At 38.5% G+C, this 16,538-nt stretch overlaps 1 protein-coding gene across 1 annotated transcript; it reads left to right on the forward strand.

Annotated features, from left to right (window-relative positions):
• Positions 1-283: 283 nt before the first annotated feature.
• LOC146467603 (uncharacterized) lies at positions 284-16,159 on the forward strand. Its single transcript, XM_085125493.1, has 16 exons — positions 284-513; positions 760-1,118; positions 3,559-3,723; positions 4,097-4,204; positions 4,724-4,849; positions 5,346-5,442; positions 5,901-6,119; positions 6,775-7,154; positions 7,446-7,613; positions 8,440-8,550; positions 9,008-9,124; positions 10,830-10,920; positions 11,579-11,953; positions 12,181-12,291; positions 13,157-13,267; positions 15,825-16,159. The coding sequence occupies exons 1-16, from the start codon at positions 441-443 to the stop codon at positions 16,154-16,156; spliced, it is 2,943 nt and encodes a 980-aa protein (XP_084981619.1). The 5' UTR covers positions 284-440; the 3' UTR covers positions 16,157-16,159.
• The last annotated feature ends 379 nt before the right edge of the window (positions 16,160-16,538 follow it).

Raw genomic sequence — 16,538 nt, forward strand, 5'->3', positions numbered from 1 at the left:
ATCGTGTGGTTATGCTTTTGCTATTTTCAACATAAACATGAAGTTATTTTCACGAGGTCATTCAATGCCTTGACCCACTTCTACCTATTTTTTCTTTCTTTTTATAAATTTGATACGTCACTTGGCTGAGTGATTGATCAGCTGAGTGACTGATTGATCATAGTCTATATTCTCCGGACCTCTGTGAAACTGATCTCTTCGACACTATCTATTTTCTTACTGCTTTGTCGCTTCGTTTCCTAGTTACTTTGCCTTGCTAAATTCCTAGATTCTCCCAGAATTGTACCCGGAAAGAAAGAGTGAGAATATTAACCTTCGTCAATAAGACATGGACCCTTTATATACAAATTCGGTGGGATTTTTCGCCAGTGGCGTGTTCGACACCCAGAACACACAGGTCGGAGTCCTTGTTTCTGCAGTTTTGCTGCTTTTCTGCAAGAATGGGGGCGTTCCCAGGTGTACAACTGTTAGCTACGCTTTTAGTATTGTGCGCTCTTCCCTTTTTGGTCGAAGGTAAGACCAGTGTAATTATTTCTTGCTAATTGCGACTCGTTTTAGCCTTGAAGGACCAATTCTCGAATAACATCAAACATCCAAACTGTTAGAAGCACATGTTTGACTCCGGTACTCAAACGATCAGCCCAGGCTGGATCTGTCACAGGACAAACTTGTCTAAAGTCACACGTTACCCCTAAGCTTAAATTTTTGAATTCTGAATCACTGTTTTAGCCTACATTTTCTTATACAATTTCCCCTCAGGTCAAAATCTCTTCCAGCAAGGAAAGGTCAACTTCTCCGCGTCTTATCCCGACTTGCTCCATTGCACAACCGTGCAATACCCTCAGGTATTTTCCAGCTCGGGCAATATTCGCGTCCTTGCATCCATCGGCCTTGAAAATGAGCCGCCCAGTGTTCATGATTCAGCAGTAGTGTGGACCACAGAAGTGACGCAGAATAATTTCCGCGTCTGTGTGTTGGAATCAGGCCTTGGTTCAAATGGATCCATTGTTGTGAACTGGGTTGCGTTTCGCGGCACGCCTTCTGGAGCACTTGACGGCACCGCCTCCTTCAATGCATTCACCAGCGGGACACAATGTGAAAGGGTTGATTTTGCACAGGTATGGCTCGGGTTTGACGACTCCTCATAATACATTTATTGAAAATAAATTGAAATTGCTCAATAGATATTGCACGCAATAGACCTCACATACCAGAATACTATGTCATTTCGAATAAACAGGCCATTGTCTGTACATTAATTGTTTGCACTGAGTTCGCTTTGAAATGGAGTTTTGAAAATATAAAAGGTCTGATCTCTGAGGAAAACATTTTTAAAGAAGATATTTAACTGTTATTCAACTTTTATTAAAATAATGTGATCACAAAAGGATATTTATAGAGCTGACCCGCTAATAGCAATTGCTTGTCTGGAGGGTCAGTGGAAAATGGGTAAAAAAAATGAACAAACAAACAAATAAATGAATTAACTAATTAATACATAAGAGGAGAAGGAAAATGAAAACGACAGTGATACAAAAGAGAGAAAGAAGAATACGTTCTCTTTCTTCAAGATTTTCGCAATCTATCTCCCATTAGTTGTTGCTAACCGCAATTTGTCTTGACGTAATGGTGAGTAGGTTATTTAAACTCAAAATTAGACTTGGAGTAAGGGGCAGATGAACTCAAATCCTTATGTCCGCACGTCCAGGTCCAGATGACTTGATGAAATGTTGTTTGTTTTTTCACGTTTTGCAAAAAAGTGTATTTAGCGGTATTTCTTACACGTGAAATTACATTACTATAGTTTTAGATTTCGCTGTCTTTGTCTTAAATTAAGTACAGTCGAAGTGCTAACTAAAGAAAGTCTTAGAGACAAGGAAAATTACTATCACTTCCATAGTTGGAATGTTATTTCATCCCGGAGAAACCTTTACAGAATTCTGTTTGGTTTCCCTTGAAGCCTGTGAGGTTGGTGTGAGGTTAAAACATGTGTGAAGAATAGTTTATTTTGCCAACCATTACTACGGTGACTAAGCTGGACATTAGCCTTCAGATTGATATTTAGACGCGCTAAATTAATGTAACCTTTGTGTCTTTACAGAATCGGGATAATTGTCATGTTTTATTACTGAAGTTAAAATCTTTGCTTTGCTTGACCTCTGAAATCCTCTTCGTCTCCTTCAATAGCAGATAAACAGTACGGGGTCGTTTCCAAACAACATTGGACCAACTTTAACGTTGGTGCAATATTTATCAAGTCAGCTTATGCCTAATGAGATAATTAAACAAAATCATTAATGTTTATCCCTTGTTGACTTAAAGCTAAATTAAGTTTTACTTCTTTGTGGGTGGGATTGGCTATTTACCTAGTAAAGAGTTGACTTGACTTTGAATTAAGTTTGAGTTTTTGAGTTATGATTAAGTTAAGTTTTTCTGAGTAAAAAATTGAGTTAGGTCCGTTTTAGACACTGGACTTAGAATTGGAAAATTGGAAATTTTAGTCATTGGGGAGACAAAACCCATTTTCCACACGCTCAACGAAATTTGCATAAACTTTAGTGGCTTTTAACATATAAAATGATGGAGCGAGTAGTATAACTTTTATAGCAGAACATTTCATAATGTTATTTCCCGTAAGTTTTATTATTCTTTTCAGTATTTTTTTTTTTATTTTCATTTGTTGTGACTGTATTAAAATACTGTTATGTTACTTTCCCAGTCGTAACTGAAAGCAATACGGGACGCGAGAAGAACTTGAAGTTTATTGTTACCCTCTCAGAACAGCTTATTATTCTATAGCTATAATTAAGCCTGCTCTTACCCGGCTAGGATACCCTTTGACTAAACAACATATGATTGACTAAAATGATATTTCCAGACAGAAGAATAACAAAACTGACAGTCTTTTGCAATCATACGAGACAGAGCATTATTTCCTTGCTCCAAACCAAAACAAACGTCTCTGAAGTTTAACAGTTCGTGACAAAATAAACACAAAAGCTCTTTGGTATAAATCCAGTTTCGAACGCGCCTACTGTTTTCACACTCCTTTCCCTTTTTTTTTTCAACATTATTAATGTATTTTTTATTATCTGTCTGCCTGTTGATTGGTACTTTACTGTTGGAATATTGCAACGTTATCAGTGCAAATTTACCGACAAATTTGTGAGAGTTTTGCCTCGATAATAAACTCACGCTCTCCCTCTCCCCCTCCCCCCCCCCCCCCTTCCCCTCCCAATTTCGACATTATTTTCGAAAGGCACGGGTTATGTGGGCTGAAAAGCACCATCGGTCGGTTGATCGATGCTAAATTGTTTCATCGTACTATCAAAAAGTTGCTTCAAGGGCTTTTAGTTTCCACCGACGACGTAGAAATAAGGAGAGATCCGTTAGCCAAAGTCACGAGGACTGAACGAATAGTGATAATTTTTTAACACCCATTACAGCCATGAAATGAATTTATCGTTGTGCGTTGCGTTAAATAAGCCTGTGGTTCAAAGGCACAGAAGCAGCCTATGCATTTTAATCCAAAATAAACAATGTGTTTTTTCTTTGCAGAGATTTCCCTCTGTCCCAAACGTACTTGCCACTGTACATCACTCTGGCAGCACCAGACCACAGGACACCATGAACTTGTGGATAGAAGAGTCACAGGAAGACCATTTCCGAGTCTGTATCCGAGAAGTGAAAACATTTGATGGCAAACATCAGAATATACAAGTGGTAAGTGTTTCATGCTTCTATCATACGCGTGGCCGTACAATCGCAATATGCACGTGACCTCTTAAAATACAAAAAAACAAGAGAGGATGAGATGAATTGCTCTTGCTGTAGTTATCTTATTTCAGTTTGAGGGGCTTCGCAACATTTGATTTTTCTCATAAGCGAAGGATATCATCGAGTGAAAATAATTTGTCGCAGATTTAACAATAGCCAATATGTGGTCGACACAGACTGAATAATTCTACCTTTTCCTTCCTTTGCTGTCAAGCAGGCTCAAGCAGGCTATTCACAGTTGTGCCTCGATGTGAAAAAAAGAAGAAAAAAAAATACATATACGCACACGCGTTCTAAGCAAATTAATTTTCTCTTTCAGGACTGGTTGGCGCTTTCACCGGGAGTCGCTCAGTTGACTCTTCAAGGAAAACTTCAGTTTGAAAATGGTGGCGCTCCCCTGGAACAAGACAACTTTGCGTTTTGCAAGGTAATGATCATTTTAGTTTGAATATTTTTGTGAAGTGTTGCATAAAGGTGAAAGAAACAAATAAAGGTAACAAAAGACCAGTCAAGGCAGACGCTGAAAAAGGTAAAGAAATGTTCTTTCTCCAACAAATTACTCAGGATTCACTCTGACGAAAGGTTAATGCTCGGAACGTCAGCACTGGAATCTCTATTTACCTTTAGTTATCAATTCTTTTGATAAAACCAGAGTCGTTTCCACTCCCACCGAAGCAGCACTGCAGTTTCTTTAAAAACTACCCCCTCAAACTCTTTTTAGACTTGATTAATTGCGTTCAAACAAAGTCACAAATAGTAGAACAAATAAAGTCACAATAATAGCAAGGAAGGTAAAAGACGAAAAATGTCAAAATTGACTTCATAGGACCTAAGTGTAGGATAATCTAAGGATACCCTGCTGTATTCTACGTCATCAGCTTCGCTGATCTCTTTAGCCAATCGCAAAAACGCCTGGGACCTTTGGTATGTTGTTTTTTTCTGATAGGTGCTTAACTTTACTGAGACGTTTTATGCACCTCCCGTTGTCATGGTAACAGTCAATCATCTATACGATAGCTCGAACGTGCACTCTGTTAAGCCGGAAAACAACGTCCTTAACACTTGGATAGAGGTATGTTAACATTATTTCTAGCAAGTAGATTTGAATAGGAAAAGAGCCTTCGGTATAAACCACCGTCACACGAAAGTTGCGACTTCCAAATTATACTTTTTTGCGGCGATTTTCCAAGTTTCATGAAGTACAGTTATTTTGTTATTATTTTTTATTTTTGCCATACCATACACACGACAAAATACAATACAGAATACAGGGCCAGTTTTTATTTGTTGTCACCATGTACATAAATAACCAAAAAACGTGATCGCCATTTTACACATAGTTGTAAAACCGTCTTAAACACATGCCCAGTTCTCAACTTTAACTTCAATCATTCTAACGAAACGAAGTGACAATTGTCCAACAATTGTTCTCTAACTCATCTCAAACATGGCAGCCACAGGCAAAAGCCTGCGGGGTGGCCCGAGAAAACAGTCAGGGACCCAGAATCCAGTGAGGTCCCTATCAGTAACATTACAACAAAATCCGAATTATTCTGCTCTTATCACAGGAAATAACAATTTCTTCCGTTCGCGTGTGCATAAAAGACTTGGCAGGAATGGAGAGCCAACATGATCCGGTTACAGTTGACTACGCAGTTATTGGAGGTAAATAAGCAACGTTATATAACAGTTTTACTTCTTGATACTCAACGTTTCTATACCTTGAAGTTATCGCGAGTTAATCTGATAAGAGCGCCTTCAAGGAATAAAAAAGAAAAAGGAATAGGGAAACGCGTATGTCGATATCGATAATACCAGACAATACATTAAAGATTGCAAAAAAATGAAAACGTGACCTAAAAGTGTCTGAGGGTTTATACAACTTTTAATAGAAATGAAATATGAATAACATAAAATCATTCCCATTCTTAATTAGTCACAGAACGCCCAGCCGTGTTATCTAAACTTGACTTATGTCTGAAAGATTTTACATGTTGATTATTTAATTTTCTCTTTCTTGTAAATCAACAAACGATTAGAACGCTTATAGTTTAAAAATAAATAAGTAGAAAGAAATAAAGAAAGAGGCAAATAATTATTTCTTTTGTGTTTTTGTATTACAGATGTTGATCCGTGCATCAATGTTTCCTGTAAGTACTTTGCCGTTTGTAAGGCATTTGGTCCCAGGGACGCGCGGTGCATATGCGTGGATAATTGTCCGTCGTATGAAGAGCCTGTGTGTTCCTCCAATGGTACCACATATGACAACGTGTGTGTGTTCCAGCGAGAAATGTGCCATATGAGAGCAAACTTTACTGTTTATCATCCGGGTGGCTGTACAGGTAACAAAACTGATTTCACTTTTTTTTTCAAACATAAAGTAGACACTGATAGTTCCACGGGACTTCACCAACACTGCAGCAAGACCACAACACATCATTCACAGCAGCGTCTAATCTCAATGGCACTAAGCTAGAGACGGCCAAGGACTTCAAACACCTCGGCTCCTACATATCATCCAGTAAGAATGAAAAACAAAAAAGGTCAATCTTGGGAAGCTAGAAGACCGACCTAGCAGATCACCTAAAGCACCATCGATTCTAACCCTCTCTATGGAGGGGAGACACACGAATTAATGTGAAGAGTTTTCGTAGAATACCTACCGAATTCGTTGCACTCACTTGAATCCTTTTTCAATTGTTATACGCCAATAAATCTGATAAAAATGTGGAGTTAGAGGCCTCGCCTCTCCCTTAGAAACTTTCCTCCTTGTTTTCTGTCTTCACCCAGGTGTATAAATACCGGTGACATTCTTCCGAGGGAAACCCTGTGATAAACTACCAACACATCCAGGAAGGGGGTGGGGGAGGAGTAACAATACTTGAGCTTCTTGTTGCTACATAAATCTGGTTAAGCTCCAGTAATGTAGGGCAACTTTACCCACGAAAAGTCTGATAACAGTATAGGAATTGACTTAGTGTTGCTAATTTTTTGCAGGATTCCCTTCTCAAAAGGGCCGCCATCACCTCCACCACTATCCAGTTTGGGCTGAAGCAGTTTGTGAACAAGTTCCACTGGCTCCTTATGTCTTTTATCCTGACAAACCGGTTCACATACAGGTTTCTGTCAATCACGTGAACTTCTCAGATCCCGCATATGTCCACGAAGCGGTGGTTGCTTGGGTTGAAGAAATCATGGAAAACAATTTTACAGTTTGTGTTACACAGGCTGGGAGAAACGAGAAAAGAATTGGAGAAACGTTTGCAACAGTTGACTGGCTTGCCTACCAGGGGGCCCCCGACGGGGGAGTGTCTGGAGAAATGGACATGCCGACTTGGTGGACTGGAACGAGCTGTCGTACCGTTTCACTTCCCTCGGTAGGAGGCAAATTTGTATTGGTTTATTTTTGAAACTGAGTTTCAAATTTGATCTGTTCCGGTTGTCAAAACAGAAACCTCTACGCTAGCTTAGTCAAAGTACCTTAAGGTATCAAACTAGATTGACATAATGGGAAAAAGTACGGTCAACTAAAATATATCTTTACCCAGAATTTCAAGATTCGAGTTCAGTTTAAGGTGGAAGAAATTTTCATTTTCTGTATTGATTTACATATAAAAAATCACATTGCCGTTGAAATTGAGGCCATTTTTTGTTGTCCTTGATTTCAGAGCAAGTTTAAGTCGACGCCCACAATTCTAGTGTCAGCGGAGCATGAAAGGCGTGGTGTGAAGCACGATGCATCTTCTGTGTGGTTAGAAGATATCACAAAAACTTCTTTCAAGATCTGTGTTCGAGAATTACAGAACTTTGACGGCGCTCACCGAGGCATTCATGTTGTAAGGGATTTCTACTGTTCGTCATATATAATCAGGTCATGTTAAATAGTTGCGTCAAAATTCAGGCAAACAAATTTCCTTAAAAATGCGCTTTTTTATAAATTGGTAGCCGTGTGCTACTGTATTTGATGATGTGGCAAAAAATAGATAAATGGAAAACTCTCCTTCTTTGAATTTCTACATTAAAATGTTTCCTCTTACGTCCTTTTATTCTCTCTTTAACACAAATCGAATAATTTGCTTGCAATCTAGACAGTTATACACAGGAGATTCTTTTAACGACCACTTCATCTATGTCCTTTCGCGTAAATATAAACATCTTAGACCATTGTTGCAGTGAAAGATATAACAGCGTGAATAGACGTGGCGAGGGAGGTGGGGGTAGGGAGGTGAATTCTCCACGTAGTAGGCTATAAGGGGAGGCTCCACCAAAGAGCACTGCCTTTTCCACCACCATAGTAAGCGAAAGGGTAGAGGAATTTATGGTTATATATTTACGGGGTCGCACAAATAGACAGATTTGACATGGCAGCAATCATTCTCAGGTATTGCACCAGTAACAAAGTGCACATTCCTCTGTCTGTGGCATATCTTTAAGTTTTAAGAAGGAGCTGAAATTTAACGTTTTATGAATGTTCCAGGGATGCTTTTTCTGTAAAACTTGGTTTTTAATACTCTAGGTGGAGCCTCCCATATCAGACATTACTGAGTGTCCCCCCTAAGAACAGACAATAGTTCTCCCTAACGATGTCCATGATAAGGTTCATGCATCTCATTAGCGTTTAGTTCTGGACGTATCTCTTCTGTCTTCCATATTACTGAACAGGATTGGATAGCGTTTGAAGAGCTCCATCAACCTCTGTTTAGAGAGCATGGGGCTGTATACTTCTCCAATGGAAACAAGCCATCCCGAGATTTCAATTACGCTTTTTGTGAGGTAAGTAGGTCATTATATTGCGCACACTTTTGTTGCATTGTCCAATCCAAAATGTATAAATTATGACGTTTTTGTGTTGATTTGTGACGGTATTTTTAGGCGCATACTCTCACGACTGCTTACGCACATTTGCTTCCATTCGTTAATGCGCTCGCGCATGCATTCTCGCTTATATTTGAACACGCACACATCGGCTTAGGTCCATGCGTACTCGCTTATTCGTTTTCTCTCTCATTACTCCCTAGCAGTCATTCACTTTCTCTTCCTACTTTCCAGTCAAACATTCTGTCACTTTTTCTTAGTACCATCATCCATCTGCCCCCTATCTTACTCTGTCTCCTTTTTACTTTCTGCTTCACTCTAGCTGTTTCTCCTTCCTAAAAAGTATTCCAAACTTGCTTAGATATTGTTTTACAATCATGCATAAACAGTGGAAATCTTTTCTTCTCTTATCCAGGATGTCGTGTTTAAGAAGCACTACAATGATTCTCCAGAAGTCTTGGTGTCAGCAAACCATTCAACAAGCGGAGGAAATCTCAATCCTTTGTACAACTCTATTTCAGCATGGGCTGAGGTGAGATATGAATATTTTCTTAACAGATCGGGGGTTAAAGGAGTATTATCTGGGTGTGATATCAAACGGCGACATTTTAGGCCATTCTTAACTAAGCTATAACATGAATGCATGAATGGACGATGTATATGCAATCGTTAAACGCACGACAGGCCAGAACGTCCATGGCTCCAAAAAACCTTAATAATCATGGGCAAAAGACGTGGAATTCGGTCTAAACGATGAAACGGGCAAACCGAAAAGTATAGGAATAGAGGACGAGCCACTGGTTGAATGTAATTTATCAGGATGGAATTATCAATGCAAACGAATTGCTAAAACCACTGATAAGTTTTGATGTGTTTTGAGGGAAAATGCTCACAGAAAAGAGTTCGGACGACCACCATTTGTAGGACATATAGTAAAGAGAGCGTTAGGCTGTAAATACTTAAAAAGAAAATGTTTATGCTTTAACGTAAAGTCATCACTTAGCAGGAATGCAGAAAAAGCATCTAATTGGTATGAAGACAACATGCTAAAGGGTAACTATAGTAAATATAGAACCATGACAATGCAGAACAAAAGAGAGATAACAACTCCGACCATGAGTATTCAAGGCAGCGAAATCGAGTCGACAGAGAAGTTGAATCTTTTAGGAGTGACGATAGATAGTAAACTGAACTTTAACCATCATATTAACAACGTGTGTAAAAAAGCAAGCCAAAGGATTGTGGTCCTTATGAGACTGAAAAACCTGATACCAACAGAAGCCAAGCTGCAGCTATATAAAGCTGCTATCTTACCATACCTTACTAATTGCCACCTCACCTGGCACTTCTGCAAGGCAAGCGATAGGAGAAAGCTTGAACGCATACAAGAAAGAGGACTCAGGGCAGTTTTTAAGGACAAACATTCTAGCTACGAGAAACTACTGGCAAAAGCAGACATACCATCGTTATACAACAGACGATTGCAGGACATTACCATCTTCATGTATAAGATTAAGCATGAATTACTGCCACAGAGACTTTGTAATCTTTTCCAATTAGACAGTGGTTCGTATTACTTAAGGAAGCGAGAATTTGTTCAACCTCGATTCTCTTTGGTGACATATGGAAAACACTCACTTCGTTACCTAGGGCCTAAACTGTGGAATGATCTCACTCCTAGAATAAGATATCAACCCTCTCTGAAGCAATTTAAAAGAGTCATACGTAATCAGGACCTTACTGCCCTAGCAGCAAATGTCAGTAACTGTCGAGGCTGCAACTTATGCCGAGAATGACTAGGTTTACATGATTTTTTGCGATTGACGTATGAAATTTTATTAATATGGTTTATGACATGTAAATTTTAATTTATTTTTTGAATTTTCTAGAATTTAGTTAGGTGTCCACTATTAGTAGAGGGGACTTCTCCCCTCAGCTACATTTCTTGACACGTTAATAAAGTTATTATTATTATTATTATTATTATTATTATTATTATTATTATTATTATTATTATATAAAGTAGAGCTAGTGTCATTTCAATCTGTCCAACTTGTTCTGCCATCCGAGCAAATAATTAATTTTGGAGTGTTTCTTTATGAGAGCATCTATATACAGAGGTGGCTAGCATCACAGTTGTTAAGTTGCTTGAAACCCCTCCTGCAAGCCTGCTATTTAAAATTGTGAAATAAATCTTTGGTCGTATTTACGTTTGCATGTTGCCGATTTCTTTGTAGTACATAAACAAGACGGGCTTCAGAGCTTGTGTGAAGGAACTATTTGTGCAACAACATGACCCTTTGTCAGTCTCGTATGCAGTTTTACCAGGTAGGACGATAACAAAGATAGGGAAGAAATCACTGGTCTAGCTGACTAGCAAGCCAACTAAGGTTTTACTGACACATATTAATGGAGATCGTCAAAGGAGGGTTGAGATAGAGCCTTTTCCAAAGTAAAATATGCTCTAATCTATGTATCTAATCGTGAACCGAGAAATTTACATCCGACATACAGAGACGACGTAGACCGGGCAGTCTTTAATAACAGTGTTAAATGACAGTTTTCTTTTGAAAATGGGAGCTATCCATCTTCTTGGGATTGGTGGGAGATACGTTGGTCTCAAAGCATCGAACTCCGGAACAAGCTGTCCTTATTAACCGCAGGCTGGGATCACTGTGTTGGGTGTTTGGTCATCAAGCTACTCTCACATTACCTCTCTCTATCCAGGAGTATAAATGGGTTCCAACGAAACTTGATTCGGTGCCGCCGGGAGGTAACCTGCCATAAACTAGGACCCCTTCCAGGAAGGACGGGTGGGGAGAGGGTAGCAATACCCCAAGCCAGTCCATGCTACAGAATCCCGGACAAGCTGCCGCAATAGTGGGCCAGTGGGCTCGTAAGACGTTACCTTACCTTTTGCCAGGGATTGATTGTTTGTCCAAGTAACGAGAGTATTGTTTGACGCTATATTATTTTTTGTCCAAAGATGTCTGTGATCCTGAATGGAGTTTCTACAATGGCTCCTGTTACTTAACCAGCGAAACATGCGAGACTTGGTCCAATGCAAGTATAACCTGCAGAGCCATGGGTGCTAATCTAGCTGCTATTGAAAGCCAGGAAGAAAACGTATATATCCAGCACGGGCACAATGGCGACAAGGCGTGGATCGGTTTGAATGATATTGCCACAGAAGGATTATTCGGCTGGGTGGATGGATGTCCTGATAAATTTCGCTACTGGGCTCAAAACCAACCAAACGACTTTAGAGGGGAGGACTGCGTCCACACCCTGGGGGCAGGGGATGGGTACATGTGGAATGACGTGGATTGTTCATCTTGTCATCAGTACACATGCAAGAAAGGTAAATGAGACAGCTGTGGCAAATTACTTAATGTACTGACTTTAAAGAAACACATTTGCGAAAGAAAACATACTAAAAATCAAGAAATCCGTTTGACATTCTTTGAGTATGAATGCGAACTCCATGAGAAGATTCATTTTTTCTAGCCGTGTTACGTGCATGCGTGTTATAGATTTAACCTATGGTTAGACTGAAATTATTGTTATGTTATATATTGCTAAATTTAGATTATGACGAATGCATCAACAATCCTTGTTTGAATGGAGGAACCTGTGTGAACGGCAAAGGGACATTTAACTGCATCTGCCCTTCCGGCAAGATAGGAAAAACGTGTCAAGGTCGGTTTACTCACAAACATTGCAACAGGAATAGAGTAGAAACTTAAAACGGTGTCTTGCATGAGTTCTAAAGTGCTCCTTCCATTTAACAAACCAGGAGAGCTTTAAGAGGTGTTATAAAATTATCCTCCAGGCCCTATTCTCTGATTGGGGAGTCAGGGCTGCGTACTCTCTGTAGTGCTTGTTGATATTACAATTTCCATTATCAAATTGATTTTATGTGGTGAGGTTATTTAAGCCCCACGCCTAGCCCCCGAGTCAGGAGGACCAGGGTTTTCTGGCTTTCCTTCCTTTAGCCACATGTCCCAGTAATTTAAAGGCGACAGACACCCGCCTTTCGAGGATGTGCGACGTCCTCTGACTTCGCTGGTAGAACTTATGTTGTGTGGAAAGGCGTTTTCCGGAACTTTATATGGGGAAGCATTGGTGACACTTGGGACCCCACTGGGACCCAATACCAACACTAAGCTTTCTGGTTTTAGAGATAGTCTTCTTTTATTTTCTCAAAATATTTCAGCTGCGCAATGTAGTTGAATCTAAGAAAGAGTTTCGTGCCACTGGTGTCGGCACTAAATTAATCTAAGGCCGGATAAACGATCATAAGCTAAAATGCATGTTAAGGATTGTTTCTTAACAACAGGACAATGAAAGATCATCGTTAAGAATCGATACTTAGTATACATCTTTAATTAGGAGGGTGTCGGGAATCATAGCCAGGGTTGAAGAAAATATAATGGCGGTAATTAAATACTGTCCGTGATTGCTTAAAGCGCTAATGTATTTCCTTAGAACTATTAAAACCAGGTAGCTATATAGAGATTTTCTAGAATATTGTACACATACCAAACCTTTTCTCTCATTTCAGAGTTTGATGATTGCTCCAGTAATCCTTGTCTGAATAGAGGCACTTGCATTGATGGAAACATTGATTACACATGCGCATGCCTGTCATCATTTTATGGAAAGCAGTGTCAAGGTGAGAAACAGTTTGGCTCAAAATCAATTGAAACCAGTGTTGTTTTTACCATAGACCCTGTGCTTCTCCGGTATGCATTTTAATACTCTTTTGTTTACATTCAAATTAGCCCCACCAGTCTCGTTCTTGAGTTCAGAAATCAAATGAATATTTTGCCTTGAACGAGGCTTGCAGGGCAAATTTGAATACAGACATAAGAAAATTAAAAAAGCCAGCCATTTTTACATCAGGTCTCTGGCCTTCTAATATCCTTTAGATGCTTATCATTTACCCTATGGTTGTCATGGCAATCCCGTCAACATGTGAACATTTTTCTGTCATGTTAGCACATTTCTGTGGTTTCTTCTGTGAACTTATGTGTGATTTCGTTTTTTCTTGGCCAATTTTCGTTTTTCCAAGAAAGAAACGTTCCTCTAACATCAGGTTATGTCGTAGATTGTCTGCTGAAAGTGATAGTTTAAAGATTGATGAAACTCAATTTTTGATCTGTATAGAATTTGCTTGCGTAGCAAGCATTTCCGTTTCTGCGTTTTTCACCGTTTGACCGCGCGGAAATTGAGACGAGAGCGAAAAAAACGTCGGTACCTGCGCTAATTATTGACGATAAAAAATAAACAATCTGCCTGCGAGAAATTTGACTAAAACAACAGTTCATAAAATAAAATAAACAGGTCAACCCAAAGAAAAAATTTTCGTGCAATACTTAAAATGTTATCTCCTGTGTTCCCAGATCGTTTTGGCCCTTTTAAAGACATATCTTTGTAAACTATTACTCTTTGAACTGTTCGGACGCTTTAGCTGAGCTGCAGCAAATCTTAGCTTTAGTTGCCTTTGCGAAAGCGCCAGCTGACCTTTTTTCGCATTTTAAATTACATATTCGCCCCTTCGAAAACGAAAGGACATTTTTAGGCAAGAAAACTTCAGAGTTTCTTTAAAACTAAATCCGAATTTCTGTGGTGACTAAGGTCTTCCGAACAGATATGCACCAAAATGAGCCGTTGGATGCCCCAGAAGAAGGAAAACAAATCAATAGAGGATGAATCATGTAACTGACTGGAAAGGACCCGATGCCGACTCTTTATTATACGGTCTCAAGATTGTTGGGACCCTCATTACTCGGAAGGCCAGGGCCAAGGGCATCTTTAATTTCTTACTCTTTTGCACTATATTGTGTCCCTGTGTCCATTCATTTCATTAAATGAGTTGCAAATTTCAGCGAATTAATTTCTGTTCGCTATTGTTTAAGCTGTTCGGTAATGTTATTTGAGGAATTTAGGCATGTATATGCACGTGCAGTTATCTATGCGTGTGGAAGTATTTATATAAGTAAAGCGTTCTTTTAAGTATGCAAGTCAGTTCTCGGTCGTTACATTTATTGACGTTTTGACAGATTTTTCTAATTCGACATCTTAGGCCCCGTGCGGAGGGTAGAGGTCTTGAGCATGGTTCCTACTCAGGTTTCTTGTTATTATTATTATTATTATTATTATTATTATTATTATTATTATTATTATTATTATTATTATTATTATTATTTTATAAAATGGCAGTAAAAACTTCTGGATACCCCGATTACTTAAACAATGATTGGGCGGCCAGCCGTATCCAATCAATGTAACGACTAAATTACAAATTACAAATTTACAATTAACCTCCGAACATCTAATCATAAAAATCCTAGTAATTAAATGCTAAAACTATTTATCATCCATAAAATCCTAAATCTAAATACTAAAAGTTCTGTTCATCTTAAAAAATAAATAAAAATAAAAGTATAATAAAACGCCTAATGTCCATTAATTAAAAAGCTTAAAGCGCCTGGCAATGTTTATTATTATTATTATTATTATTATTATTATTATTATTATTATTATTATTATTATTATTATCATCATCATCATCATCATCATCATCATCATCATTATTATTATTATTATTATTATTATTATTAGTAATGAAGTAGGAAATAGAGCAGAAGAGGAGAGAAGAAAAATATTGCGTTGTATTTTTATAAGCTTTGTATTTTTAGGCTGGATAATGCAATTTATTATATAAACACCAGTGTTTTTTAGGATTTCTGCCACTGAGAAAATCCATATCTTTTCACATGTAAAAATATCAGCTAATCAGAAATCAGGAAATCTTCTTTTGTTGCCATAGCAACTTGCACTTTCGTTTACGTTTTCGTTTATTTTTACTGTACTTTGTAGAACTCCGAGTTTTCACTGGATTATTTTAAACAATGAAATACATTTATCGGGTTCTCGACTATATGGCATGGTTTTGGCTTATGGAATGGCTGATTTTTGTTTATATAATAAACAGAATAATATTATGGACGCTTGGAGATCTGGAATTTATCTTCTCGTGTTCACATTCGATATCTCACTCGTTTGCTGCGCTCACTCGTTCAATATCGTTGTGAACACTCGAAGATAAATTCCATATCTCCGCGCGCCCATGTATTATTCGCTATATCTGTACTACTGAGCTGTACTTGATTTTCCCGTACTTAATTAATTGTTTTTTTTTTTTTTTTTTTTCGATTTTTCAACAGCATGTCAAGGTCAGGCTGTAGGTGTAGCAGACAGAAACGTGATCCTAGATAATGAGCTGACGGCAAGCTCGTTCTATAGCTCAGGCTATCATCCATACTACGGCCGACTGAATGGGGCCAGGGGATCTGGAGGGTGGTGTCCAAGCACACAAGCCCCCCCAGGAACAGAATATCTTCAAGTTGATATGGGTGCATTGCATTATGTTTGCGCAGTGGCAACACAAGGAGCTGCAAATATTGGAGAGTGGACAACAAGCTACAAACTACATTTTTCTTCAGATGGAGTCAGTTGGAACACCTACAAAGAGAACAATGCTGAAAAGGCAAGTTAATAACGCAGATTGCCCTTAAATTAAACTCAGGAAGTTTTGTGAAATATATAGCTTTTTTTTTCTCAAAGAGTTTATGGGAGATTATTTTGCCTGTCCTTTTTGGCTTTTATGTTAAGATGTATTAAATTGATACTGAAGAAGAAGGAAAGATGAATATATAGAATGAATGTAGATTGAAGTAATATATCAAACACGAGACACAGTGTTTCATCAAATATCAACACCGAGATAAGAGTTGAAATGATTTCCTTTGTCTTTGGCTTTTGAATTATTAATGAGTTAAAAGATGGGGATGAAACATTGCATTAATGCCAATAGATCCTGTCAGTGTAGTGAGAAACTTTAAAGTAGCTTAAAAGCAGCTACAAGGAAAATTATAAAA

The sequence above is a fragment of the Pavona decussata genome, unplaced genomic scaffold (assembly GCF_977016875.1).
Source record: "Pavona decussata unplaced genomic scaffold, jaPavDecu1.1 SCAFFOLD_134, whole genome shotgun sequence".
Taxonomy (NCBI): domain Eukaryota; kingdom Metazoa; phylum Cnidaria; class Anthozoa; order Scleractinia; family Agariciidae; genus Pavona; species Pavona decussata.

Bases quoted from the DNA above. Each gene is read 5' to 3' on its own strand.
- LOC146467603 (XM_085125493.1), top strand. From the start codon at position 441: ATGGGGGCGTTCCCAGGTGTACAACTGTTAGCTACGCTTTTAGTATTG. The intron at 4,205-4,723 runs GTAATGATCATT...TTTTTCTGATAG, and splicing joins ACAACTTTGCGTTTTGCAAG to GTGCTTAACTTTACTGAGAC. The intron at 8,551-9,007 runs GTAAGTAGGTCA...TCTCTTATCCAG, and splicing joins TCAATTACGCTTTTTGTGAG to GATGTCGTGTTTAAGAAGCA.